This window comes from Nipponia nippon, unplaced genomic scaffold, assembly GCF_047370975.1.
Source record: "Nipponia nippon isolate SJK-2023a ecotype South Korea unplaced genomic scaffold, ASM4737097v1 scaffold_3, whole genome shotgun sequence".
Taxonomy (NCBI): domain Eukaryota; kingdom Metazoa; phylum Chordata; class Aves; order Pelecaniformes; family Threskiornithidae; genus Nipponia; species Nipponia nippon.
The window spans coordinates 63,716,125-63,741,314 of record NW_028262347.1 but is presented as its reverse complement, the minus strand read 5'-3'; the positions used below and the strand labels follow the sequence as shown (position 1 = coordinate 63,741,314).

At 46.7% G+C, this 25,190-nt stretch overlaps 2 protein-coding genes across 3 annotated transcripts in view; one reads left to right on the top strand and one right to left on the bottom strand.

The window, feature by feature from the left end:
* The window catches only part of TRIM24 (tripartite motif containing 24), a 64,287-nt gene extending 60,969 nt beyond the window's left edge, over window positions 1–3,318 (top strand). Inside the window, exons 19-20 of one of the 2 annotated variants that reach the window (XM_087765563.1) lie at window positions 1,264–1,413; window positions 2,533–3,318. In XM_087765563.1, the coding sequence (XP_087621689.1) occupies window positions 1,264–1,413; window positions 2,533–2,742 (360 nt within the window). In that variant the 3' untranslated portion in view covers window positions 2,743–3,318. The remainder of the gene's footprint in view (window positions 1–1,263; window positions 1,414–2,532) is intronic. The other variant, XM_087765564.1, reaches the window with a different exon arrangement.
* Window positions 3,319–5,202: 1,884 nt separating this feature from the next.
* On the bottom strand, window positions 5,203–22,997 carry SVOPL (SVOP like). Its single transcript, XM_009464767.2, has 15 exons — window positions 22,919–22,997; window positions 21,706–21,797; window positions 20,567–20,665; window positions 20,042–20,113; window positions 19,813–19,937; window positions 18,256–18,319; window positions 16,648–16,773; window positions 15,084–15,212; window positions 13,358–13,431; window positions 11,671–11,873; window positions 10,611–10,722; window positions 9,398–9,479; window positions 7,784–7,873; window positions 7,268–7,381; window positions 5,203–5,331 (listed from the first exon to the last, which is right to left on the bottom strand). The coding sequence occupies exons 1-15, from the start codon at window positions 22,995–22,997 to the stop codon at window positions 5,320–5,322; spliced, it is 1,473 nt and encodes a 490-aa protein (XP_009463042.1). The 3' UTR covers window positions 5,203–5,319.
* Between the last annotated feature and the right edge of the window lie 2,193 nt (window positions 22,998–25,190).

The following is a 25,190-nucleotide window of genomic DNA, read 5'->3' as shown; positions in this document are numbered from 1 at the left end:
ACAATTGGCGTGTTTCTAATGGCATTTTTATGTCCCATCACGGTCCGTTATCAGAAGTCAAGTTTCCCAGATGTTGAGTGTATTAAATGTGTTTAATTTTATTAAAACTGTCTGAAAGGGAGTTAAAAGTTGAAGCATTAGGTTGGAAGGGGATTTGCTAGTAAAATTCCCCAAGAACTGATTTTACTTAATACTTCAAAAATAGACACAAAAAGTAAGTTCTAACACTGTCTGCTGATTTCACAATGCTGAGTTGATATCACTAAAAAGTTGAATTGAGATATGTTTGGGTTTTTTTGAAATTACCTGATTTTGAGAATTAGAGTACTCCATAGTACTAATATGAGATTGAATTTCTTATTATTAGCTTGAAATTTATTAGTTTAAAATGGTAAACAATACCTGGGTGTATTAGAAGTCCAAGGACACACAGAAGAGTTACCAGCATGATCAGATGAAAAGTACCTCTTTTATGTTCCTCAAGACAAGTCAATGGGAAAAGAATTCATCAATAAGTAATATGCTCCATTGAACCCTTTTTATTCCCTTTGAATAAGAATTCTTCTTTTGAAGAACATTCCACAGAGTTTAATAATAAGAAGGGGCACAAGAGATTAATTGATTAATCATTTGATCGTCATGTATTACTAAATTCACATATTATAGCATCTCTCTTAAAATGTGAATCTAGTTAGGAAAAAAGTATAAAAATATTATCATTGGATTTCATATCTTATTTTCTAATTTCTAAGTCTTTCTAAAGAAAGAATAAATCTTAATCCCACAACCACAGTTTGAGATGCCAAAATCATTGATATCTCCGAATCCTTTTTTGGGCGTATTTCATGACCAAAATTCATTTTGAGCAATCCATGTACTGTCTCTGTTTGAGTGGGTTGCCAAAGTTATCATGTGGTGGTCTTGAGAATGAAACTTAATAGATGGCTCTTTTGACTGCATCCAAAAATAATGTCCAAATTGTTTCCTCTATCATATGTAGTCAATGTAGGTGGGATTTTTATTTGTTTTTCTTTTATTTTAAAATAGGCATTGGGAGGACTATATGTTAGCCAGCAAAACTAGCATACGTCACTGTTATTCCAGAAACTAACTGCGTATATGTTAAAAGTACAATTCTTATGTCTTAAAATTGTACTTTGAAGGTGGGACTAAATCTTGCCATCTCCCTCAGAGCTAAAGGTTTATAAAACCATAAGTAATGAACATAACTGCATTTGGTAAAAAATGTTATTCTCCATTTAGGTTCCCGATTACTACAAAATAATCAAAAAGCCTATGGACTTGTCAACCATCAAGAAAAGACTTGAAGTGACCAATTCATTCTACACAAAGCCAGAAGATTTTGTGGCTGATTTCAGACTGATTTTCCAAAACTGTGCTGAATTTAATGAGGTTAGAAAAGTAGATACTTTATCTGGTTTTGTAGGCTTAATTGCTTTCAGGAAAACTGTAGTGGGGGTAGAACTTGCAACACAAGAATTTAGTTTATTAAATTTATTTTGATGATGAGACTGCAGTGAAAACATCGTAGATGACATTTGAAACTACTGTGGTGTTAGATGACTATGTAATGTAGATCCTTCCATAGAAGGAAAGAGGATTGTAACAAACATGCTAGCTGAATGGCAGGACAGCAGGTAAAGAACAGGACAATTGTTTGTCGCAGAGGTTAATGGTGGGCATTTGATTTAAAAATTTGTTTAATCCTCCTTGCCTCAAATCTTAAATTCAGTGGGATTTTCATTCTGGGAGGTCTGTACTCACCCTTGTGATTTCTAGTTGCATGTTGAGTGATTGTTATTATCCTTCACTGCACATAAGGGAACACATGGTGAAAAAGGGATGCAGGTACTGAGTGGACCACAAAATGCGAGAAAATTACACTGGGAAGAAAGGCTTCTCTAAGTGGCCTCAATGGTGTCCTCACCCAGTCCCCCTTGGTAGCTGGGAATACTTCCTGCCATGGTGACGTCCGCTTCAGGAAACTGATCAGCCATGGTGGCTATGAATGACTTTAGGACTGCCTAGTCTTCCCTGTTACAATCATCATCTATCCTAGTAATATTTTTCACCGTAATTAAAAAAGGTCTATAAGCTGGAGAAATTCCAGCATTTCAAGCAGTTGTTCCAAAACACTTTAACACCCTGAAGGCATACCTATATATTTCACAGCATAACCCAACTTCTTTTTTTTTCTTTTTTCAGTCAAGATTTAAGAGTTTTTAGAATCTCTTTATATAGCTTTCAGAACCCAGGCAGTATGGCTTTTGCAATTGGCTTCTGTGATAATCCATCAGAGAAAAAAAGTCATTGGAGGTGTTGGCCAAAAGATCTACCCTCGCCCTCTGTTTTGCACGCATTTGTCTTTGGGACCATGTGTTCTACAGGCGTCATTCTTAATGCTGACTGATTTTTTTTTTTTTGTCATTTGTAAGAGCACCTAAAAGACCTAATGTGATCTAAGTATAACGTTATTTTGTGATGCATTGATGTTGTTAATTCTCCCAACAGCCTGAATCAGAAGTGGCTGATGCCGGTATGAAACTTGAAGCGTACTTTGAAGAACTTCTAAGGAACCTTTATCCTGAGAGAAAGTTCCCTGTACAACCCAGCTGCCAGAGTGAAAAAGATAATCCAGAACTTACTGATGACTCGGATGATGACTTTGTACAGCCCCGGAAAAAACGCCTCAAAGGAGAAGACCGTCAGTTGCTTAAATGAGCCGCATGTGTTACTACGGGACGTTTTTTTTAAAAACTAAGAATATTTATCAATCACTGTTAATTGTGAAAAGGGGAAAAAAATCATGACTGACTGCTTTGACTTGTAGGTTTGTGGATATTTACTAGACTTTCTACCCCTTGTCTGAAATACAAAGCTAATGGAGATCAAGGCATGTGGAGAGCTTCTCTGAAGTTCCAAACTTTCATCGTACTTCTGGAGCAGCACAGAAGTTGCCATTTGCGTGGGGTGACAGCTGTTTAACTTTGAGGAACAAAAGAAGTTTGTATAGAATTGAACTTTAAAACATTACATGGGTTCAACATGTGGCTTTCTGAGTTTGAAGAAAACGTGATCTCACCAGATTTTTAATTTTACCAAAGGCATGTGGCTGGCCATAATTTGATTTCTTTGTACTGTATTTAACACAAGCCATGAAAACAGATGGTGTAATATTATTGTCCTGCAATACCGACTGGTACAATGAAAGTGTAGTTGCCCCCAAAGAAGTTACTGGTAATTTTAAAATCTAAGGGAGAGTGTATTAAAAATAACTTTAAAAAAAAAAAATTGTTTGAAGCTTTTTAATGGAGGAAGTAAAGGACAGAATACTTTGTTTTGTGCTGTTTTTCTCACCACCAGCAAGAAACAATGGTATTCCTGTACTATTTTGTTTAACAGATGTCGCAAGTTTGATGTACCTTTGTTTAATGGAGTTGATGGCAAAGTCTCAAGGGGAAAAATGTTTGCTTGCAACTATCAGTCAGTCTTTGTGTATGTTTAGAGAGGGGAAAAAAGCATCCTTTCTGTCCACAAGCTCTTGTTGTTTTTCCAAATTTCTAAATATGTTGTTGCCAGAATGCAACCAGCATCATTATTCACTTGGAAGTACACAAGTTTGAAGAGGCGGAGAAAAAAGAAAGATATTGCTCTTCAACCCTTCATCTGTCCCTGTTAAAATCACCAGAAGGTGAGGACAAATTAGCTTTTTTTGTTCTGTCTACTTTCCAGAAGCACTAACAACAATATAGATGGTTATTTCTGCCCTCAGAGATTGCAGAGTTAGAGAAGTACTTGTCTATGGTTGCTCCAGCTATTGGTTTATACTCTTCGTTTATGTCGCCTTAAATGAAAACTGAGTTTTTTGGAGAGCAGGCAGTCTTTTGGATTAATTGAGCTCTGATTATGCCAGAATTTTGCAGATGGAATTGTGAAGACATCAGAGTGTACGCAAGCCTGCTTTTGACTTGCTCTGTAGCACTGATGTGGTGCTATGGATGGCTCATTGAAGGGAGGACATACAAGCGCTGCTTGTGCCTCCCTGCTGTGTACATATGCAGTCAGAAAAAGGCCCTTTTTTTCCTCTCACTAGATGAGATACTACCCACCTGCCTTTGTCGTAGGGGGGCACTGCACACTTAAGTGTAGTGGACACTTCAAAAGAACAGTCAGTTGTGTTTGCAGCAGGCCTTTGCCATAGCTTTTGAAATGCCATGATCATGTGGTTGATTTTTAAGCTGCCCAGAGTAACCATTTATTGTCCCTTTTTCCTTTTTTTTTTTTTTCTGTTTTGTTTTGGGGTGGGGTTTTTTTGTGGAAAATTTTTATTACCCGGAGAGAGTTGCTTGTAGCAGGAGTTTTACGATCCCAGAGTACCAGAAAAAAAGGAAGAGAGGTAAAGGAGCAGAAGAGGATGGTTGAGGGAGACCATTCTAACAAAACAGGTGTGATTAGTGCACAGACATAAGAAATGAGAGGCACTGCCATTGCAACAGTTGAAGTCTGAAAGATCTAGCAATGCGTAGAAATCCTAGATACCCTGTCACCAAGTTTAACAGTGCTTCCAGAGGAAGGTGCTGTGTGTTTCTCTGGACCGTAAGCTGCAAGCACAGATCTATTAGGAGGCTTAGTGCATTTAGAGGTGAAGTTAGACACCTATACAGCCTCACACTCAAGATGTTCTCCCAGTGGAAAATACTGGGTAGAGGAGCATAGATGTACTCCTGCAGTCCAGTGACTTACCTGTCTGCTGTAAAGTGTTTGAAAATGTCTCTGTTTAAATAATCCACTGGAAAAATCTGACTCAACTTTCATTTTGTGGTCTTGAATGTCACCCTAAGAATCTTCAGAAATTGTTACTGCAATGAGGTTTGAGATGCTAAATTTAACTACTGCAGTGCAGATAGATGGTATATGCAAAAATCATTGAGGAATGCTATTTTGTTTTTAAAGGAAAGTATTATATACTTTCAAGCTGCTATGGCAAAGCTTTTTTTTTCTTTTTTTTGGTGTGTGTGGAATGTCACTACTAATAGCACTAGTAGTAAAGAATCTTCATTTCACTTCATGGGACAGGTAGAAAGCATCTATTTATTGAATCACAAGAAAGGGAACGTCGTTGAGAAATTTGCCATTAGTCTATACAAATCATAGCTCTTTCTTACACTGTTCAGTTACAATTTTTAATAATGGAGATGGTATGAAGAAACAATCAACATCAAATGCAGCTCTCAGGAAATGACAGATTCCAAAGGTTTATTTTTCTTTCCCACCCAATCCAACATCAAACGCTTGCTTTCATTTTACTTGCTAAAAAGGGGAAAGAAAATACATAAAATTAATGAAAGGCACATGAAGACCAACAGAAATGGGTACAGGGGAAAACCATATGCATTTGGATATGTCCAAAACATCTCGCCTCTGCTAGGCAATCCCTGTGACTGCTTTGAGAGTGGACTGATGCTGTCCTAATAAACTGAAACAAGAGTAGATATGGTTTTTAAATGTCATTGTCCAGATTTCACGAAAAGTTAATTATTTTTTATTTAGTTGGTTCCTTTAGACCTAGCTTTAAGGAGCACATCTATTGTGTGGAGCCTTAGGACTAAATACTGCCATGTTAAAAGAGCTTTTACATCATGTATTTAAATTCTTGTATGGATTGGATTATTGTACTTGTGAGGCCCTCGGACAACACGGTCAACAGTCATGGTTCAGCAGTGCCTGAATGACTACGTACACAAACGTAATCTCTGAAATGACCACAAGATAAAGAGGTGGCAAGTTGAATTTAAGATCTAATGGTGCCTTCTCTGAGTACACAACTAGTTCTGCAGATTTTTATTCTTCCATCCTTTTGACTTGTGCATATAAAAGCCAGCAGCTGGAGCTTATAACTCTTATTTGTAGCAAGGAGGATAATAATGCTATTGAGTTAAGTCCCCAGGAAAAGGGGGGATCCCATTAAGGAATCATTACGCTCTCATTTATCTCCACCACTGTTAGCTAAAGTTAATCCAACTGTAGCTGAATCAAAGCTTTCCCTTTAGGTCTAAAGCAGTTTTAATGAAGTGTTTTGCTTAGTAATTACTGTAAATCCAGCCATTTGAAGACCTAAGTGGCTCTCTGGCCTCTGTGCACAGGGTTTAATTTCACCCACAAGGGAAGAATAAGTTGCTTTGTCCACTTCCTTACTTATTTTCCCCAGTCTTTCACAGAATATGATATAGATATTTTAAATGGCATCAAAACATAAAAGACAAGCATTTCTAAAAGACAAGCATTTAAAGAAGCAGGCAATGGTTAATATGTTGCTTTTCTGAAAAGCCTAAGGTTAACTGTCCCGTGCACCTTGGGGAAAACTTAGAAGATGTGACCCAAGAAGTTGTGTGTTAAGAGTGTGTGTGTATATATATATATATATATATATGTAATATGTGTGTGTTTGTTTGTATATATGGTTTTTTAAAAGTCTGGTTCTGAAGCCCATATAAAACAGTTTGATCAAACATCTGTCTTGCTCTAGGCTGCTAAAGAAAGTGGATAATTTAGCCCATGGTCTGCTGGTTTATACAGGTAAGACTGCAGAATAACGGGCAGCGTGATGTGGGCATGCTCCATGCATGACGTGGAAATTTCCATGCTGGTGTAGCTGATTCGACTAGAGTGACAGAACTGCTCACCACCTCCTGTAATTAAACTAGTACGACTTGTGCATGAGAGGCTATCATCTGGATTTAAACTTTCCCCCTTAATCTTTGTGCTTAGCATTTTGGCTGATAGTTTTTTAGGAAAGTCTAGCCACAAGGGCTTAGCTAACGGGCTGATGCAGTTGGGGCTTTTGACTTGAATCTGGTGAAGAAATGGCTTTAGTAGTTTAAGGGATTACCTGTATCTGCTGTCCTCTCTCCAGAACAGAACGTGTGCCTGTGAAGCAGCAACTTCAAGTCAGGACCGGAGATACTAGCAGAGAGGCTTGCACTAGCTGAAGCTAACACGCTTGCATGAGGTTGCTGGGGCTAGGGCAGGCCTTCTGGTTCGTTCTTTTATGAGAAACGAGCTTTAGGCAACTGGGGTGACAGTGCTTTAAGCTGTCGCAACAGCACATTCCTGTGCTTGCCTGTCAGGCCTTATTTTGGTTTATGATCCCTCCGGAGAGTTTGGTTTGGATTCTGGCTGAATCATAATCTACTAGTTTCAAAATAGCATTTAGATACAGAGGAGCTCCTGGCGCGGTAATACAAACCTGCAGTGCCCTGCCCTTGGTCTCGATGGGCAGCGTGAAGGCAGAGATTGCAGACACGACGCACACAGAGGAGAAAAGACACAGGGCCCCAATGAAAGACGCATTCATAAGAACCTGCAGGTAAATCAACAGTTCCAACATCAGCTCAGGGGTACAGGGGGGCGGGGGGGGGGCTGGCCGTTAATTAGTAATTAAAGAGTGGACAAAGGGTCACAAGCACCTGAGAGACTCGGCAACAGAAAAACAGTCTTGTGAATCCAAGAGCTTTCAGAAAGTACCAAATACTAGCAAGCTTAGCTCGGGAGGAGATTTTTGCAGATCTGCATCTAGCAAAGACCACAAAAGTACTCTGTGTTAATATCAGATAAAGAACTAATGAGTTGGGGGGGAAATGAAGACATTTCTTTTTTTTTTTTTTTTTTTTTTTTTTTGTGAACTTCAGGGGCATCTCTCTATTTCATAGCAACGATGATTGATTGGCACAATGTCCACCAACATGATCAAGCATGCTCTTACTTGTGATATAAATGGGGCCACCATGGCTCCAACACGGCACAATGACCCACTTGTTCCCATCCCCAGGGCTCGCATTGTGGTGGGATAAACCTACAACAGGCCAGAAAGAAATCGGATTAGTGCAACAACGATCTGTGATATGTGTCCTTATTTTTCCCTTTTTTTTTTTTCTTTTCCTTCCTTCAGAGAGACGCATTACGTTATCAAGGGCAGCTAGTGGGATAAGACACGAAAAGAAATAAAGGCTCCTTTGGGTCTTTTTTGTGCCATTACAGATTTGCCATTGTTTGCCCCAAGTAAAGTTTTAGGGCAAGTCAGTCAAAGCTGGCTGTCATTCTCCTGCTCTTTGCTTACCACCACCACCTTTCTCCCAGCTGTGCTGGGCAGCTCACATCAAAGTCGCAGAGGATCGGCTGGGTGCTAAAGGAAGAATTCAATGTCTATTGGCAGGCCCTGGATCTGGAAGGCAGGAAGAAAGGATATTGTCTGCAGCCTTCAATGCCTATTTATTTTTATCAACAGCACTTCTGTTTAGAAGGAGGAAAAACAGATTTCAATAAGAAACCTCCAGGCTTAGAAGAATGTGCTTTGCGTATTTTCTTTTTCACATCTCCCAAGCACCTGTGCCAAAAAAACCCACTTAAGCATGTATTTTGCTTCACTTTAATTAAGTTCTATTAATATCAATAGATTTTAGCAAGTGTACTCATGGAAGCCTTTGTTTAAATACTTTACTGGGCCAAGCCAATGGAGGTGAGGTAAGGTAATTCAAGAAGAGTCCGGGCATGTGGCCAGAAAGGGGATTTCCAAGTTTGGTTTTGATCATTGATTAAATTGCGAGTAGCATTGGTTTATGATAGGGCCGTTGCAGCAACAGTCTTTCCGTCAACAGCATCCAATTCAGGACTATTAAAACTGCTATTTATTCAAGCCTGGTGCATGCTTAAATAATAGAGTGTGCTATTAAAAGAAGTATCAGGCCAACACCGGGAGCTACTTCTGTTTGCTTTTTATCACTTTACTCAATCTGCAAGGCAATACATTTAACTTCACACAATTGTTCGTTTAAAAAAGAACAACCAAAACCCCCAACAACGCACAGAATTCATGGCTCCAAAGTTGTATGAAGGACAAGCTCTGTGAAGGATTAAAACTATTTGCACACAGAACACAGCAATTTCCATTAAGTAAAAAAAAATCTTATATATAACCTCACATACTACCTCATACTACTACATCAGCCCCTTAAGAAAGTGCTGGGAAATGTTCCTTTCAGTGGTAGCCTATTTTCTAACTTTGCGGGGGCTGGGAGGGGAAAGACTGTGGGTTTTGGAAGATGGTGGTGCACAACATCCTCAAAAATAACGTTTTGTAGTAGCTGACCAACAGGTGGCTCAGCAGGGCCTTCCTCTTCCTCCTGCTCTTCTCATCTCCAGCTAGTTTTCCGATTCCTTCTCTGATCGTGCATATGAAACCAGTGTGGCCAGGAAGCCAGAGCTACTTCGGTCAAAGAAGGTGACTTTAACTGGTCAATAGATATGGCGGCATTCCTGGGTATAGGCAAATGGTCTTTCATGCCCCGGAGCAGCTTAACGTACTTTCAGGAGGACCCACCTCTGCTGTGTAAATGTAGATGGTGTTGAAGTTTGCTGAAACCAAGGCACGCAGCATGAAGAGAAACCCAATCGTGCCTGTGCTAGAGAGAGAGCCAGCCATGTGGAGCAAAGCATTAGTATCACTGAACACTGAGCAGCAGAGATGCATCCTAATATATGCACTGTGCTAAGGCTTTTACTGGCTTAATATAAGGGAAAGCATAAGGAAAAGCTGATTGCTGACAAGTACAATCTTTCTTTAGTCCATTGGCAAGGCATGTTTGACAATGGGCTATTTCATGTTAGGTTTCCTTTAGGCCAGTGTTAGAGGCTGGAGGGAACGATCCGAACAGGACCGCCATGGCTCAGCTGGTGCCTTCAGCGTTACGGTCGAGTCTGACTTCCAGCCTAGCCCCTGCTTTCAGTTCCTGTATAAAACTGTTGCAAGCAAATATGATGGCCAGGCTCAGTTTTAGGCAAAAATGAAAATAATAATAGCAGTACAGAGGCCAATGCCTTACAGAATGACTGTAAGCTTCCTGACAGCGGCTTACTTAGCTTAACAACTATTTACAGCCTCCCATTCCAGCTCCCAAGTATTTCAGCCAGCCTCCAGGGCTGGTGGCCCATGGGGCAAGCAGCAGGGGTGTACACAGCTGGCGAGCAGCCATCAGGCTACCAGCCAGTTAAGAGGAAACTTCAGCTTGAAGCCATCCTGATTTGTTGCAACCATGACACTCTGCCAGCTCGAGAGGGGTCTTTCTTACACATCCTCACAAATCAACCTGATAATTATAGCAATAACAGCAGCCTTTCCCTTGATGTTTTGAGCTCCTCTTAAAGTGCCTGACTCTACAAGTTAGAGGAGACTTAGGTAGCATTGCCAAAAATGAAAGAAGGTGGGGGGAAGTGACTGAAAGAAAAATATGACTTCTTTCTGGTGGATGTTCTTCACATCATTTTTAATTTTCCAGACTGCACTAGAAAGCCGCTAGTTGTATGCTTAGGGGAAGCCATGTGGGCTCAGTAATACAAGTGAGTTGCTCTGCACACCCCTGCACCCCAGCATCTGCTGCCGCAGCTTTCCTGGGAAGTGCGGGAAACCAGTCAGAGGCGTTTTTCAGGCGTACAAGAATTACTGGCCTGACTGACTGGTGACCTGAGAATACCACAGGTTCTTCCCACAGCATTGCCACCCCCCCCAGCAACACCCGCATGCTAAGCGAGGCTACCTCGAGGTGCAGATATTAAGGAGAAGAAAGAATAGCGCCGTACATCCCATGGTGATACACAGGCTCAGGCGTCTTCCAAGGAAGTTGATGACAAGAATGTTCAAAGGATTTACTGGAGATAAAAAGGAAAACTGTAAAATGTTAAATGACCTAACTGCAATGATTGTCTGTCTTGATAGAACTTACACCTCAAAAATACTTCTCTGCATCCTGATTGCCCGCCAAATGCACTACACAATGCACAAACCCTATAATTCCCTTCCTGTACCCAAACTCTGTAGTTTTCCCCCGTGATTCTTTTTTGTTGTTTTTCCTTCCTCTCAGAGGATGGAGCCTGTCCTTTGAAACTGCCCTGCTGTACTACGGCAGGACACCAGCGCTTGTCCCGAGCCATGAATAGCACAGGCAAGGGGAGGCCACCGCTGGCCTGGGTGGTTTTGCTCCCTCTGGCCATGGCCCAGCCAAACACGGGAGCCCAGACCGTGCCCCGTTGAGTCGCCCCCATGAGCCGGCACTCCCCGGCAGGCTGCACCAGGAAGCATTTTGGTTTGCTGCAGATTCCCTGGGCACTTAGCTGTCCTTTACTGTAGCACTCAACAGAGGACCTGCTCCTCAGGCCACCATCTCCTAAGTAGGGCACTTGTGTGGTACATTCAGTTACATCATGCAACTATTTGCAATCCTTGCTTATTTATGACTTTCCAAAAACTATGTCTGAGAATTTGGGAAGCCAGGCTTGATTCTGATAAGTTAGGAGCCATTTCCCCTGGAATCTAACCAAGGCTGTCAGTATGTACTAACTGCAAAGGAGATCTTTGGCTCTTCTGGTGGGAGGACCCGTGCTGAAGTTGAATTATTCACCTGGGGAGCAATGCCCTCCCTTGCCCCTTGCCACCAGCTCCTGACCTGTGTCCCAGACCTTCGTTTGAAGAGCCAGCAATGCTGAGGATATTTCGACCTCCGGCATGTCACCAAATGCATGCAAAGCTAAAAGCTTTGCAGCGGGTATTGGCTGGTTGTAAAGAGGGACTGGCAGGGCAGGGAGGGGAGAAGAGGTTACGTGCGATCTCTCCGACTGTGCTGATGATCATGGTCTGGTAGGCAGTGGGCCCGAACAAGTGGCAGTGGCAGGGGCTGCGGCTCTCCTCGGAGTCATCGCCAGGGTCCTGCACCGGTGGTGCCGCGGAGCCACAGACGAGGTCCCGCTCCAGTAACTCGGCGCTGGCCAAAATGACGCCGTAATAAGCGAAAGCTATGCCAAGCCTGGGGGGGGGAAACACTGCAGTGAGCGGCAGCAGCGATGGGGAAGGTGAGGAAACAGAAATGCAGCAGGTTTTGGGTGCCCTGGGACCCCCGCTGCGTGCACCAGCTCTACATGATGGACCCCCTTAGCCTGAGCCTAGCAGTGACTTGGGCACCCACCAGGTCACCGACCACCCCACCCACAGCACACCACTACCACCTGTGTCCATGCACCTCTCTTCCTTGGAGGACCCCACCCCAGCTCATAGATCATCGTTTTGCTTGCCCCTTTTAGTGCTTGTTTCTTGCAGCAGGTGACCTGCTGCACTCATGCTGGGGAGACCATGCCCCTTCGGTCCCTTTCCTCATGCAGGGCTGTAAGTAAGTGGAGACATTTCCAAACCACCCCTTCCCAGGGGACCAGGGAGTCTCAACATGAGGCACCAATGCTGGCAGCTCACGTGAAGCAACTGTTCAGGTTTTTTTTTTTTCTAGTTCTTATCCTTTCTGCCCAGGGATTTTCAAAAAGAGTTTTCATTAACTGGCTGGAGAGGCTCACATCGCACCCTGGCTGACTATCAAGAACACAGCATTGGTGATGGCAGCCTGGCTGTGTCGTTATAGTAATTCAGCATATGCCTAGTCATAAGCAGGCCGAGAAGTAATTTTCACTTTTTTATACCCCCTGGCAGTTTCAGAAACAAGCAGCAGAATCTGAGCTAGGAAACGAGCTGCCTGGTGAGGCGGGGGATGCTCGGGGCGTGGGGGGCAGGAATGCAAACCCGAGAACACGCCAGTGACTCCTGGGGGACTAGGAGAGAAAGGAGAATTAAAAAACAAAAAGAAAGATATTTCATAACACTCATACAAGTTGAGGGAAAAAAAAAACAAACATAAAAAATTCAAGGCCTGACTTAGAAACATTTTGGGTCAATGAGTTCCCACGGACGCATTATTTATACATTACCATTCCAGACGGCAAAGTCAATGAAACATATACTACCCTTGCATACAGCTACCAGGAAACTTGCATATGAAACCCATCTCTCTTCAATCTTAATTTTCCCTGGCCAGTGGCACTGGTAACAGTTAATGAGTTTCTGTTGGAGCCCTGTTTCACTGATACATTGGCTGGCCTGCAAAGGTGGTACATTTCTCCTCCTCTCAGGAAGAACAAGTTTACACCCAGAAGGGAAGCAGAGCCGCGGGCACGTTGCTCTCCTGCGGCTCTCGTCTGGCTCCTACCCCACCTCCCCTGAGCTGCCCTGTCCTGAGGAAGGACTCATGGCGCCCTGCACCATCCTGGATGTCCAGCCTTTTTCTGCCTATCTTAACACTGACTGACACAGGGTGTCTGAGGCATGGTCTGAGATCAGGACATGCCTACGGCGACCTGTGCTGGCAAAGTCAACGGGAGACTTCTGCTCCTCGCGCACATTCAACTGAGAGAATGAGCTGATAAACAAGAGAAGAAAAAAGAGAAAAAAAACACAACACTTTTTTACCATATGATCCATATCTGCAAAGTGGTTCTGAGGTATTTGGGGTGGATGAGGTCCTTGAATCTTCCTCTCCTTTCCTGCAAATTGTTTGATAGAAATAGAAGTTTTTTAAAAGGCATCTTTTACACAGGGGCGAGTGTTCTGTGGCAGCAGCTGGCACCCCAGGCCCCCCCGCCTTCGCTCCAGGCTGCTGACGGCGTGACACTGACAGATGGTGCAACACAGCACCCATCAGCCCTCCGGAGAGGAAAGCCCGTCTTCCCAAAGGATGCCCACAGGAGGACGCGCTGCAAAGGATGGAGGGGAGGAGAAGAGAACACTCCTGGCCCCCACAGGAGCCCCCAGCTCCTGGCAGTCTGGCCCCAGCATGACCGTCACAGTGCCAGCGGGAGACCTGGTTGCTGCTGAGGGGCCAGCGCTGCCGGGGCTGCTGGCACCTCCCATTGCCCCATGTTTTGGGGAGAGGGGCCAAGCGTCCGCTGCTCTGCATGTGGAGCAAGTTTGTGGCCACGCACACCTTGCAGGGAGGCCTGAAATGCCAGTGAGCAGAGAGACAAGCAGGCAGTGGGGGGCCTTGCCCGCTACGCTGCTCCCCAAGAGCCAGCAGCTGCCCCAGCATCCCACCACCGAGGGGAGACGAGTTCACAGGGACAGTTTGGGTTGCCTTTATTTTTATTTTCCTCATCATTGGCTAAGCCTGAGAGGGTACACAACTAACAAAAACCCTTCCCACAGCCAATGTGGGTCCATTGCATGAATTCAATTAAACTACAGGGAAGCTTTAATCCTAATTAATTCCAATACAATAGCACCATCTTGCATGAATTGCTAAGGACAATGCTTGGTGCCTGTGGGATGGAATAAGCAGCAAAGAGGTCCAGGAAAGGGACTTAAAAGAGCTGGATAATAATTTTGAGGCCCTGGAAAATAGCTTTGTCCAATCTTCCTCTCTTGAGGGTCAAAGGACGGAATAAGCCCTCCCACCCTGCAGTCAGTAAGGCCCGGACTGGGGATAAGGGGGAGCAGCCCCGGGGGGGCCCTGGCCCCCAGCTCCTCTCCTGCCCCACCTGCAACACCCACACATGCTTTTGGGCATTTTGGTCCAGTAGTGATCAACTCCTGAACTGCTCAGATGCTTACAGGTGCAAATGGCGGTAGCTCTGAAATGGCCTCTCCTGCTTTGACCCTCTTCTGCTGGTCTGTGGCTCCACACTCAGGGACCTGAGGTGCTGGGACCCATCAGACAAGCCCAGCCAGGGGCTGGGAGAAGCCTCTGGGAACGGTGGGTTGACTTCATGGCAGGGATCCTTGCAGCCTGACCAGCCACAGCCCTGACGGGGAGCCCAAGGGGCAGGTCCCTGGTCTCACTGCACAGGGGATGCCCCGCGGGATGGACGGGCAATAAGGAAGAACGCGCTTTGCCAGGAGGCCTTTTGGTGGTAAAGGAAGCAAATCTTTTCTCAGCACGATATTTTTCTGAGCAAATACAAAGAATGCAAAAAAAAGCAGAAAACTCAATTCCATTTTGAGGGCCAAGATTATTGTCTCTCCAAAAGAAAAATGACATCTTCATCATCACACCCAATAGTCGTTTGGAAAGAAACCAGGCAAGGAGGGGGAGAGAGGCAGAGCGAGACGTGCTTGGTGCTCCCACTCCCTCCCCAAAACCCACATGCCGGCAGCCCTACCCGGGACGGAGGGGCCAGGCAGTGCCGTGGGCTCGGCCTACCTTGGCGGGCTCCCTCAGCACCCCCTCGGGCATCGCCGCCCCATTCATCTTGGCTATCCTGCACAGCGTGGCCAGGGCAGCCGCCATGTTTCCCGTGGACACATTGTACCGCGCCGACTCCGGGATGAACTGAAAGTGAAGCAGCGTCAGAAAGCCTTTCTGCACCTCTCTGTCCACGCAGCTCTACTCACAGCTTCCCATCATGCCCAGGAGCCCAGCCAGGTTATCATGGGGCACTGCCGGAGCTGGAGCAGCCTTTGCCTGTCCTCCTCAGAGCCATGGCCTGGGGCACCCCTGCATGTCCCAGCTCCCCATACCCCATGTTGGGGGTCTCACCTTGCCCAGCGAACCCATTTCTTGGTCCAGCTCCCAGGGGTCTGCTACTGAGTTGTCTGTGGCAAGCACTCAAGAGAGGTGGAAGCCAAAGACACAGGTTTAACAAACACAACCCTTAATTAATTGAAATTCTAAAGCAGGATGAAGCAGGTGTCACTTAAGCAAAAGTCTCGGAAGACTCAACAAGGCCATTAAAAAAAAAGGAAGACATGGATTAAATTTAGAAACAAACTCACTCATCACTAGCATTTGCAACGTTCACCCACACCTGGTGCTCTTTCCAAAATAAAATACCTTTATATTAAATGATAACTCTATTAACCTATAAACAATTACATTTGTGTCACTGAAATATGAATTAAAGACTCCTTTTTTAAAGGTATGTATGCTGACTGTGTCTTTTTTCCTTCTGGACTAAAAACTTTTGCTACCTATCTTTTTCTGGCAAAAACAATCAGGGAGACCAAACATCAAAGTTATACGAGTGGATGTTCACAGCGACCTTGCATTTGACTGCCCAGGTAGCACCCCAGGTGGGCTTGTGCATTCGTTCAGCTGCAGGAAGAGCTTTCACATCTGCACGGCTTGCACCAGCCACAGCTTAGCACTGCAGCGCCCACGAGCACTGTACGTAGGGATTTTCCACATCACTCCCCACAAATAAGACGGTCCTCATGTCCGAGGCTGATATTTCTGAAGCATCAGTAAAGCTGGGGAAGCTGTGGTTGACCCTGACACCAATTTGCTCTGTGAACACTTTACTGAGGCTTCATTCGTCAGCCCTAGCAAATGTAAAGACTGAAGAGGGTGTGCTGTGGTCAGCACTAGACTGAAGATATTACTTGTGATTTTTTGCATATCCTGCCCAGCCTGTCTTCCTCTCGATGCCTGGCCCATCACCATGGTCCCTGGCTACCACTGGCAGCCTGGACACTGGAACCTGTGGTGCTGGAGGGCTACAGCAGGGCAGCAAAGCCAGAGGCTTTGCAAAGCAAAGCAAAGCCAAGCCATCTTCCGCAGGGTGACATCTCCCCAGCAGCTGGTCTGCAGCCCCCCCAGGCCATCAGGACCTTCCCAAGGCCCCTGGGTGAGAGGGCTGCGGTGGTAAAAGGAGGACACAAGGACAGTCCCAGCCTTGTGGGGGGTGGAGGGGGATGCCTCTTGGTGCCTGGGGAGATACCAGGTCGGTGGTGGTGTGGCAGGGAGTGGGGAGAAGAGCTCTTCTTACCTTGAACACAAGGATGAGAAGGATGCCGGGGATGGAGGCAATTCTGATCAGCCACCGCCAGCCAATGGTTGGGTTCACCACCGATGCCAGGCCAATGATTAACAAGGATCCTGCCAACCAAAACACCTTTCCAAGGAAAAGGAAGGGGTTAACACATGAACACATGACAACGATTGGTTTATTTTCTTCCCTTCTGGTCTGGTTCCATGGATAGGTGGGAATCTGTGCTGGGGAGAGCTGCGGTTCAAACTGAGCCATCCCACGGCCGTCTGAGAAGCTGAGCTTGGGTTGAAGGAAAGAGAGAAAGACAGACAAGGATTTGGGGAGGGATGGCTGAAGATAGTCTTAATTAGCTCCAGATGAAAACAGATAACTTGCTGTGGCTACCATTGTACTCAAAGCCACTTCTTTTGTCCTTCCAGTCGCTTCTCTGCTAATGCTCACACCCATGAATTTTCCTCTTGTCTAAATGTCTGCGGGGAAGCAGCAGATTTACAAGCACCGAAGTCAAAAACAGGCCAGATTTCCACTGCTGGAAGTTGGTGTGTCTCCAGTAGACTCAATGCCAAGTTATACCAACAGAGAATCTGGCCCCTCCGATCTGCAAGTACATTCCTCCTCAAAGTTCACTTGTTGCCATTAGGAAGCGCGTCCCTTTCCAGGGGACCACCCAAGGGAGCTCAGCCAACACAAAGCACAAACAAATATATGAAAGCCACAGCAAGTTCATGAGTAATCTGTGGGCAGCATTAACAAGTTTCTGGGGAGAAATACAAGATTATTCTTTTTTATAAACCTTTGTGTTTCTGATGACACTTTGGTAATGAAGCCCTGGGATCAAACAGGCAGTAATGAAAAGCAAATTATCCCTGCCACCAAGACCATATACAAATACTTTTGGCTCAATTGTCAGATGAATTCATCTGCTCAATGAGGCCTCTGCAGATCATTTGCACATGCAGCAAGTGCCCACTGCAGAAGTGGAGTAAGCAACAACCCCAGTCATGCTTGCTGTAGTCTTCACCCAGCAAGCGGTCACAACCTTCCCAGCACGTCTCAGGGTGAATTTGGGACTAACTATGCTAGCCCTATCCTGTGGAAAGCCCCGTGCCGTCCCTGAACAGGGACAGGGAGAGGTGCAGATTAGGACCTCATCTGGGAATCACCTCATTAATCACTTGTTATTAAACAAGTCCAAAGAGAGGAGAGGATAAGCCCAGGCTCAGAGGGGGCCAGTGGTGCTGCTAGTCCCAGGCTTGCTGGAACGCCCATCGGCACCGGCCCCATTCGAGCAGGTAGCACCGTTATCCATAGGGCCGCTGAGAGGCTGGGTGTCAGCCATCACTAGAAGTCCCCATGCAATGTTTGGAGCATCCAATTATTTGAGAAGAAATTGCCTCTTTTCTGCAGGCAGCTGCCTATGTACACCTTAATAACACAGACGCCACGCTCCAGGGCGCAGGAGGCAGCAAGCACTCGCTCGGACCAAGATAAGTGCGAATAGTCTGGGAGAAAGGCTGATGTGGTGGAGGCCCAGCTTCCAAACAGCAGCAGGACAAATCTCCTGGGACTCAGGGCTAGAAGAAACAGTAACATGCTCACTCTTACCTGAGATAAGGGTAACATGTATCCTCGATATTTGGTGGGCAAAAATTCTGTTTTTATGATAAGCCTAGCGAAAAGGGAAAAAAAAAGTGCAGAAATACAGCAACAATGAGAATTTCTATACTAATCAAGCAGCAGTTCAGCTCAGCTCAGTTAGTGCTGGACATTGCTGCCCGTAGGCAGGGTGACCATCCCTCTTCTACCACAGAGCACCCAGAGAGGGCGTCCGTGCTCAATATGCCTCCCACTCGGGCAGGCACCAAACTACACGCAAGGGAGATGCATGGCGTGAATCCTCTCCAAGCCGGGGCTGCAGGATACAGGCAGATGTTCCTGTGCTCCAGGAAACCTATGGGAAGGTCCTGTGGGGCAACTGAGGTGTCAGCACAGGTGCAGAGTACATTTGTAGGAGTGGACAATTTTTAGTGAATCATTTTTTTCATTAAATAAAGAAAACAGTCCATTCCACTTTTTATCACATGGTTGGATAACCCTTGGGGGAGGGCCTGGCACTGGCATCTATCAAGCTCACAGGTGTGTGTTGTGCTACCTTGACTGAAAAGAGAGAGAGGAAGGAAGACCCATGTTGGCTCCTTCTATCTCAGCTACTGAAGTGTTTTATAAAATATGCAATTTCCCTCCATCCTCATTAGGCTCATTAGCAGCCTCCGTGGCAAGGGAATGGGGGCCCTCCTGCAAAGGAAGCATCCCCGGGAGCTTGGCGGATGCACAACCTGGGCGCACGGTGCCTTCTCCACCCAACACCACCTATCTCCCTCCCATCCTTTGCTTCAGCAAAGGGGTCTTGGGTCAGCGTGACCAGCTTTGGGCTTTCCTGCGTGGGCAACATGGAGGTTCAAGGAACCACCAAAGATGCTGAAACATTGCATTTATTTCCCTGAGAGAATCGAAAGAAAGAAATAAATTATTTTGCCAGTGCTAGTGAAGTGGTTGTTAATATTGTGAATTTTTCCTCTCCCCCTCCATGTCCCCCTTTCCGCCTAAACAGGGCAAAATTTTCATTTAAGTGGGAACATTTTACATCAGTTCAAGAAGAATTTGCTACTTAAGCAGAATTGTTCTGACTTTTTTACGAGGAAGCAGCCTTTGCTCATCTGTTACCTGTCTAATTGTTTTTATAATATATGTGCTTAATAATCCCTCTGTCGCCGGCTTAACATAAACCAGCTGCCCCCTCTATTCCTGGGCTCAGGAGTCCTTGGGAACTGCAATTTAGGTTGATTGACTGGGATTCAGTGAAATTACAGAATGGCACTTTGTTGTAAGGTGATGTGGGAATTTGCTCCCCTTTCCACTTCCAGCCCCCGTGGAGGCCCCTTCCCTGCCGTCTCCTCCAGGTCACAGCGCAGCCACGGCTTAGCAGGCTCAGCGCAAGGGAAACCGGGCGCTCCTCCAGGGTCAACCAAAATGAGCTGAAGGGCCTTTCTTGCTGTAAACCCGGGAACTCAGCCCCTCCAGGTCTGGGGGTGCCTCTGCTAACCTCTCCGTGAAGGCTGGCTTGCCACTGCCCACGCCACGATGCGCGAGGCACAGCCTTACCCTTGCGCGTGGCCTGACACGCCACCTCCTACCATGGCCCGCAGGAACACAAACCAGATGTAGGATGGGGCAAATGAGGTCAGCAGGGAGAAATAGGCTGCCCAGAGGAATGAAAGCAGCAGAATCTGCAAAAGGGGCAAAATTAGGGTCATCAAACCACAGGCTCAGCCAGGTGCATGGCTCCCACAGGGCTTGGGAAAAGAACATGCAGTCCCTGGTGCTCACTCACCTTCCAGCGGCCATACCTGTCGGCCAGGAGCCCAAGCACTATGCTGAAGACCATGTAGCCAAAAAACACCATCTAAGGGGAATTGAAACACAGCTGTGGAGGGCCCACTCCTTGTGGCACCAGGCAACTCTGCTCTTTGAACTGTGGGTGAGTTGAACGCTTTCCAAGCAGCAGGATGAACTACAGTGCCCAGAGCCATGAGCGAGGTGGCTTTCAGGGGTTGACTTCCTCTTTGTAGGCACTCACTGCTTCAACCTTCAAAGCTGAGGGTTGGATGGCAAGGACTTCAAAATAAGAATATGGAAGTGGGGGCTTGTTTTGGCATTACAGCTCTGGGCACAGACATGTGCTTACATCAGCTCGCTTTCTGGTTTTCTACAGTTGCGGTACTGTTCTTGTCCTTGAGAGGAGGCCCTAGGAATTCAGTTGGTTCACTGGGAAATGTACTTTACAAAGCCCGTGGTGGTGCCCTGGACAATGCCCACGTAGTGGATGACCTGCATGGGGGAAGCACAAGTCACTCACCGTTGTCACTAAAGCCACCTGCCAGTCCTGAAGCTGCCACTCGCATCGGATGAGAGGGGACACAACAGCTATTAGCATGATCTCCATGGCTTCAACGACCTTTAGGAATGAGTGCGCATGTTAGCAAGAAAGGAAGCCACAAGAAGCCGACAGCAGAAAGTCCCTCAGTCCCACCAAGCCTGCAGCCATGGCAGTCCCACCACGTCAAAACAGCCCTGTGAAGCCATGGTGCCTCGATAGCGGTCTGAGCCCTGTGCCTGATCCGGAAGATGTAGGCACATGGAAACAGGGAGAGGAGGGGAGAAAGGTGCACCTAGAAAACAGGTATCTAGGTACACTGTGTACCTAGGAAGGCTGGAAAGACTCATCCTTTGCAGAGGAGACTCTTACCCAGCTGTGCTAGTGAAAGATCTTCAACTATCTCTGGAAACTAAGCTGCTTGGTTAGGTACTGAGCTGTGAATTCAGGCAACTAACACAAAGATGACCTCTTAAAACTGTTTTTGATTAAAAATTTAATTGCTCCATTGGCTGTTTGCCCCAGCAGCTGGCTTCAGTTAAGAAACGAGCCTTATCGTTTACACATAGCTAGAGGTTTTTACACCTCAGCTGCAGTGCTCCTCATGGATATGTCCCCATCACACCTTTACACCAGCCTGGCCTCAGGCTTGTGCCCCAGTTCCCAGACCAGATACACCATTAACCCAAGACCTTGGCAGTTAGGAAATTTTTCAGGTAGCCAAGGGTGAGAGGAGTGCAGCCCTCCTGTGCCAGATTGCACAGGGTTTGGGTGCCCTGGGGATGGCATGAAAAATGCTGTCGGGAGGCTGAACCTAACCCTCAGGCACTATTGAAGACGTGTCCCGTCAGTGCTGGCCAGTGGGGTGGTGCTCCAGGGCAGGGGCCAGGCCAGGATGCTCTGGGCCAACCTGCTCGGCTTTGCCCTGAAATAGGTCTGATATCAGTTGTGGCCAATATCAATTTTAGCCAAAGATGTCAGCAGCAGAAATCCTGCTTGAGAAGGTATGTGTGAAAAAAAATGGGCTGCAATACATGCCCGTGGTGCTTATGGTTGTTATGGCACAGTAATAAGGAAAATGAGTGGTTTTTAGGCCAGTGCAGATGGCTGCAGACACCTACCCCAGTGCTGCCCATGATCAGGAAAAGCGCAATGTGGAACCTCCCAAACCCAATGGTTTCCACAGCTTCTTCCACCGTAAATGTCTTCTGTGCTGAAGGCCAAAGGCAAAGAAAGACAGAGATAAAAAACACGTCAGCAGTCAAATTGTACCTCCTTTTTATGAAATGTGAACCTTTTTCATGCTACTGTGGGACTGCACCAGGAAAAAGGCTGGAAACATCGTACCAGTTGTGTTCCCGCTGACCAGCCCCTGGGGATGCTGGTGGCCAGGCATGTCAGGGTTTGCTGAAACAGCAGCCAGCAGGGGAGAGGGCAGGCTGGGCATGGGGGAAGGACAGCCTCGCCCCCCTGGGGCTTTTAGAGCCTTGTCCCAGGTTACCCCAGGTGCTTCAGAAACCCATGGCGGGGACTGCATCTGGGCAATGGGCTGCTCCCTTCTTCTGCCCAAACTGCCGCGGTGCTCAGCCCCTCTGCACTCCTGGGGTACAGGCCTGCTCCTGGCACGGGCGGTGTGAGCTGGGGGCTGCCCTAGCCCCGAGCCCTGCAAGACAAGCACCGCCGGGAGCTCTGGGCTCAGTTTTGTCTCCTAAGCCTTTATTCCTGACTTTCCCCCCCCATTTCAAAAGCAAACAAAGCATCTCAAGATCAGGGCTGGGATGACTTTATAAACAGACCTGGCAGAAAGCTTTCAGTATACGTATACTTTTAAGCTCTTATTTAGGTAAAGTCGTAGCTGCATAAATTTTTCTGTCAGGCCATTTATCTCCCAAGTAAGTCATCTCAAACCCATCAACATTACCTCTGAAATGGAACAGAACTTACTGCACGATTTCAGGAGAAAATTCTTTTTTTTTTTTTTTTTTGCAAATGCAGAACTTTTCATTTTATGCTTTTCTACAATATTTTTTCACTGAAAAATGCTCTTTTTAAAAAAATAAATTATCCAAAATGAAAGAATCCTTGAATTACTGATATAATAAAATATTTACACAAAGGGGAGGCCTGAGAAACACCAAGCCAGCCAGCTCTTCCCACTGCTGTAGGTAGCAGCCACCAATCTGGTAGCTGTGATGAGAGAGGAGCCGTATGAAACCAATGCTTGTGGCTCCATGTACAGAGGTTTTAGGTAGCTGGAGTGCCAGGACTGGGGACCCTCCCTCTACTCTGGCTAAATGAGGACTTGATTTTCTAGTCCTGCCAATATGAACCCACCTTTTGGGGGTTCTTGTCTCTCCATGTGGATTTCCTCCAAGCCAATAGCATTTTCTGCCTCTTTCGGTGCAGTGGCCATCTCAGCTCCTGCTGGGGTCCACCGTCACTGTTGGGCAAGGCTGGAATTTAACTGTGAAACCTCTGGACAGTCACAAAGCCATCTGAGCAATAAGCCAGCAAAGCAGCATCCCGCACTGGAGTGGAAACATTCAGATATGCTCAAACATGGGTTTGTTTCAGGCAGCTATTAGGACATGTCCCTTCCCAGAGTGTTTTTTGTGAAAAATACATAGAAACATCACAAGGCAAGCTAGTTGAACTGACAGAGATCCGTCATTGCATTGCACTGGATGTTTTTATGGAAAGTCCAGGCACTGGCCTGCGGAAGACTGGAGACCTGCTAACACAAGAGAGCATGTGACGACTTCCCCAGCCCGGAGGTGAGTGAAATGCAGAGGCAGCCAAAAAATGCTGCATCTCCAAGAGCCAAGACATACGTGACTGGCAGCAGGGTGCCCCTGTTGGAGGCAGAAATTGCCCTTGGGAGCCAGGGTCGAGTTAGAAGTAGAGGTGCTGCACTCCGTAATTACTCAGCCTTAGGAGAGCATGCACTGACACAGAGCCAGCAGGTAGGAACAGCCGTGCCAAGCAGCAGGGTGGCCCAGCCTACGCCCCTAACCCTGGCTGCCCTGGGATGGCATGGCCCGCGAGCGGCAAGCACCAAACTCCTCCTCACCCAGTCTGCACCTTGCCAGCATAGCGCTTCCCGCTGCAAACCTGATCCTCTGCCTCACCCCTGGGCCGTGCTAATCCCCATCTTCTCAGGTCAGCAAAAAACACAGCCATGCATTCTGGATTGCAACAGGGGAGGGCTGGCTTCCTCCCCTGGTGTTTCTGGTTTCCAATGCTAGATCCCTTGGACTGATCCCAGCTGCTTTTCCTGGTCAGAAAAACTCATCTTAATCCCATGGCAGGGATTAAGCACATCACTTGCTTTAACCCACAAGTTTTCCAGCCAAGTGCATGCTCAGACACTGGCGTCGGGGCGGGGGCTCAATCCATCTTCAATTTGATGACACCCTCTCCTTTGATGACCTCCCTCCAGGGGTGCTGGACTTGGCCCAGGCAGCAGTCACGGCCACCCAGCAGTGATCGGGGAGGCTGCAGCAGGGTGAGAGCCTGAGAGAATTAATGACTGAGAACGTCTAACGAAAGATACAAAATCCCAGCTGAGACAGAGGGCAGCACAAACACAGAAAGCACGGAGCTACAGTACTCCCAGGCTGAATACCTTAAAAGCATTATACTGAGGTGCAGTTATAAGGAGGTCATTAAGGGCTAATGGCAGATTAGTCAGTCAGGTCACATACACTGACCTTGCTGTTACAGATCGTTACAGTCAGCATCCAAGAGGACGTGTAGGATATTGCTTACAACTGTCTCTCAGCAGTGTCCTTGGAGGCAGTGATAGCTGCAAGCACCACACAGTGCCACCAGCTGACTACATTGGCCACCAGCTACGGGCCATTTCCAAGTGGAACCAGCTCAAGAGCAACCAAACAAGGTGCCTGGAAGAGCCTGTGAGAAGAGGTAAGGCTTTACTGTGTGGCTGAATCACGAAGGGCTTTGCAATAACAAAATCTGTGGGCCTCTCTTTCTGTTCCATTATGATTAGGGACGGGCAAACACATTCTGCCCTAAGCTGCCACATCACGCCTGTGTCTGGTTAAACAGCCACTGTCCTCCGAAGCCCACGGCAGGCAGAGCCCATGGCGCTGGCAGGCCAGGCTGGGGCATGCCCAGGGCAAGGATCGAGCCCTGGGCCCTTCCCCACCCCAGTGTGAAAGCCTGATGCTGGGATACTCTGCTAATTTTTGCTGGGAGGCTCTGGCGTGTTTCACTGGCACTCACTTTTTCTGGGCCACTTGCCACCGTGCTGGGAAGTGCTGCAGCTCTTCCAGAAAAGGAGAGGAAACCTCGATTCCCTGCATTGCTGTGTGGGACACCTGGTGAGGTTCAGAGGCTCAAGCAGAAGGATGCATTGCCGCCTCCGACACCCCACAGTAGCCAAGACACCCCCAGAGGCATCGGGATGGTGGATAGCACCTATGGGAAACCCCCACTGCTCTCAAATAGCAGCAGGCGAGCAGGTAGGATACCTGCTGTAGCATCTCAAATAACACCAGAAACCTGTGCAGGCACCTGCATCCCCCTCTCTTCAGGGTATTGGGGCAGCTGGCACAGAATTCACTCATCCATGAGCAGACAAGAA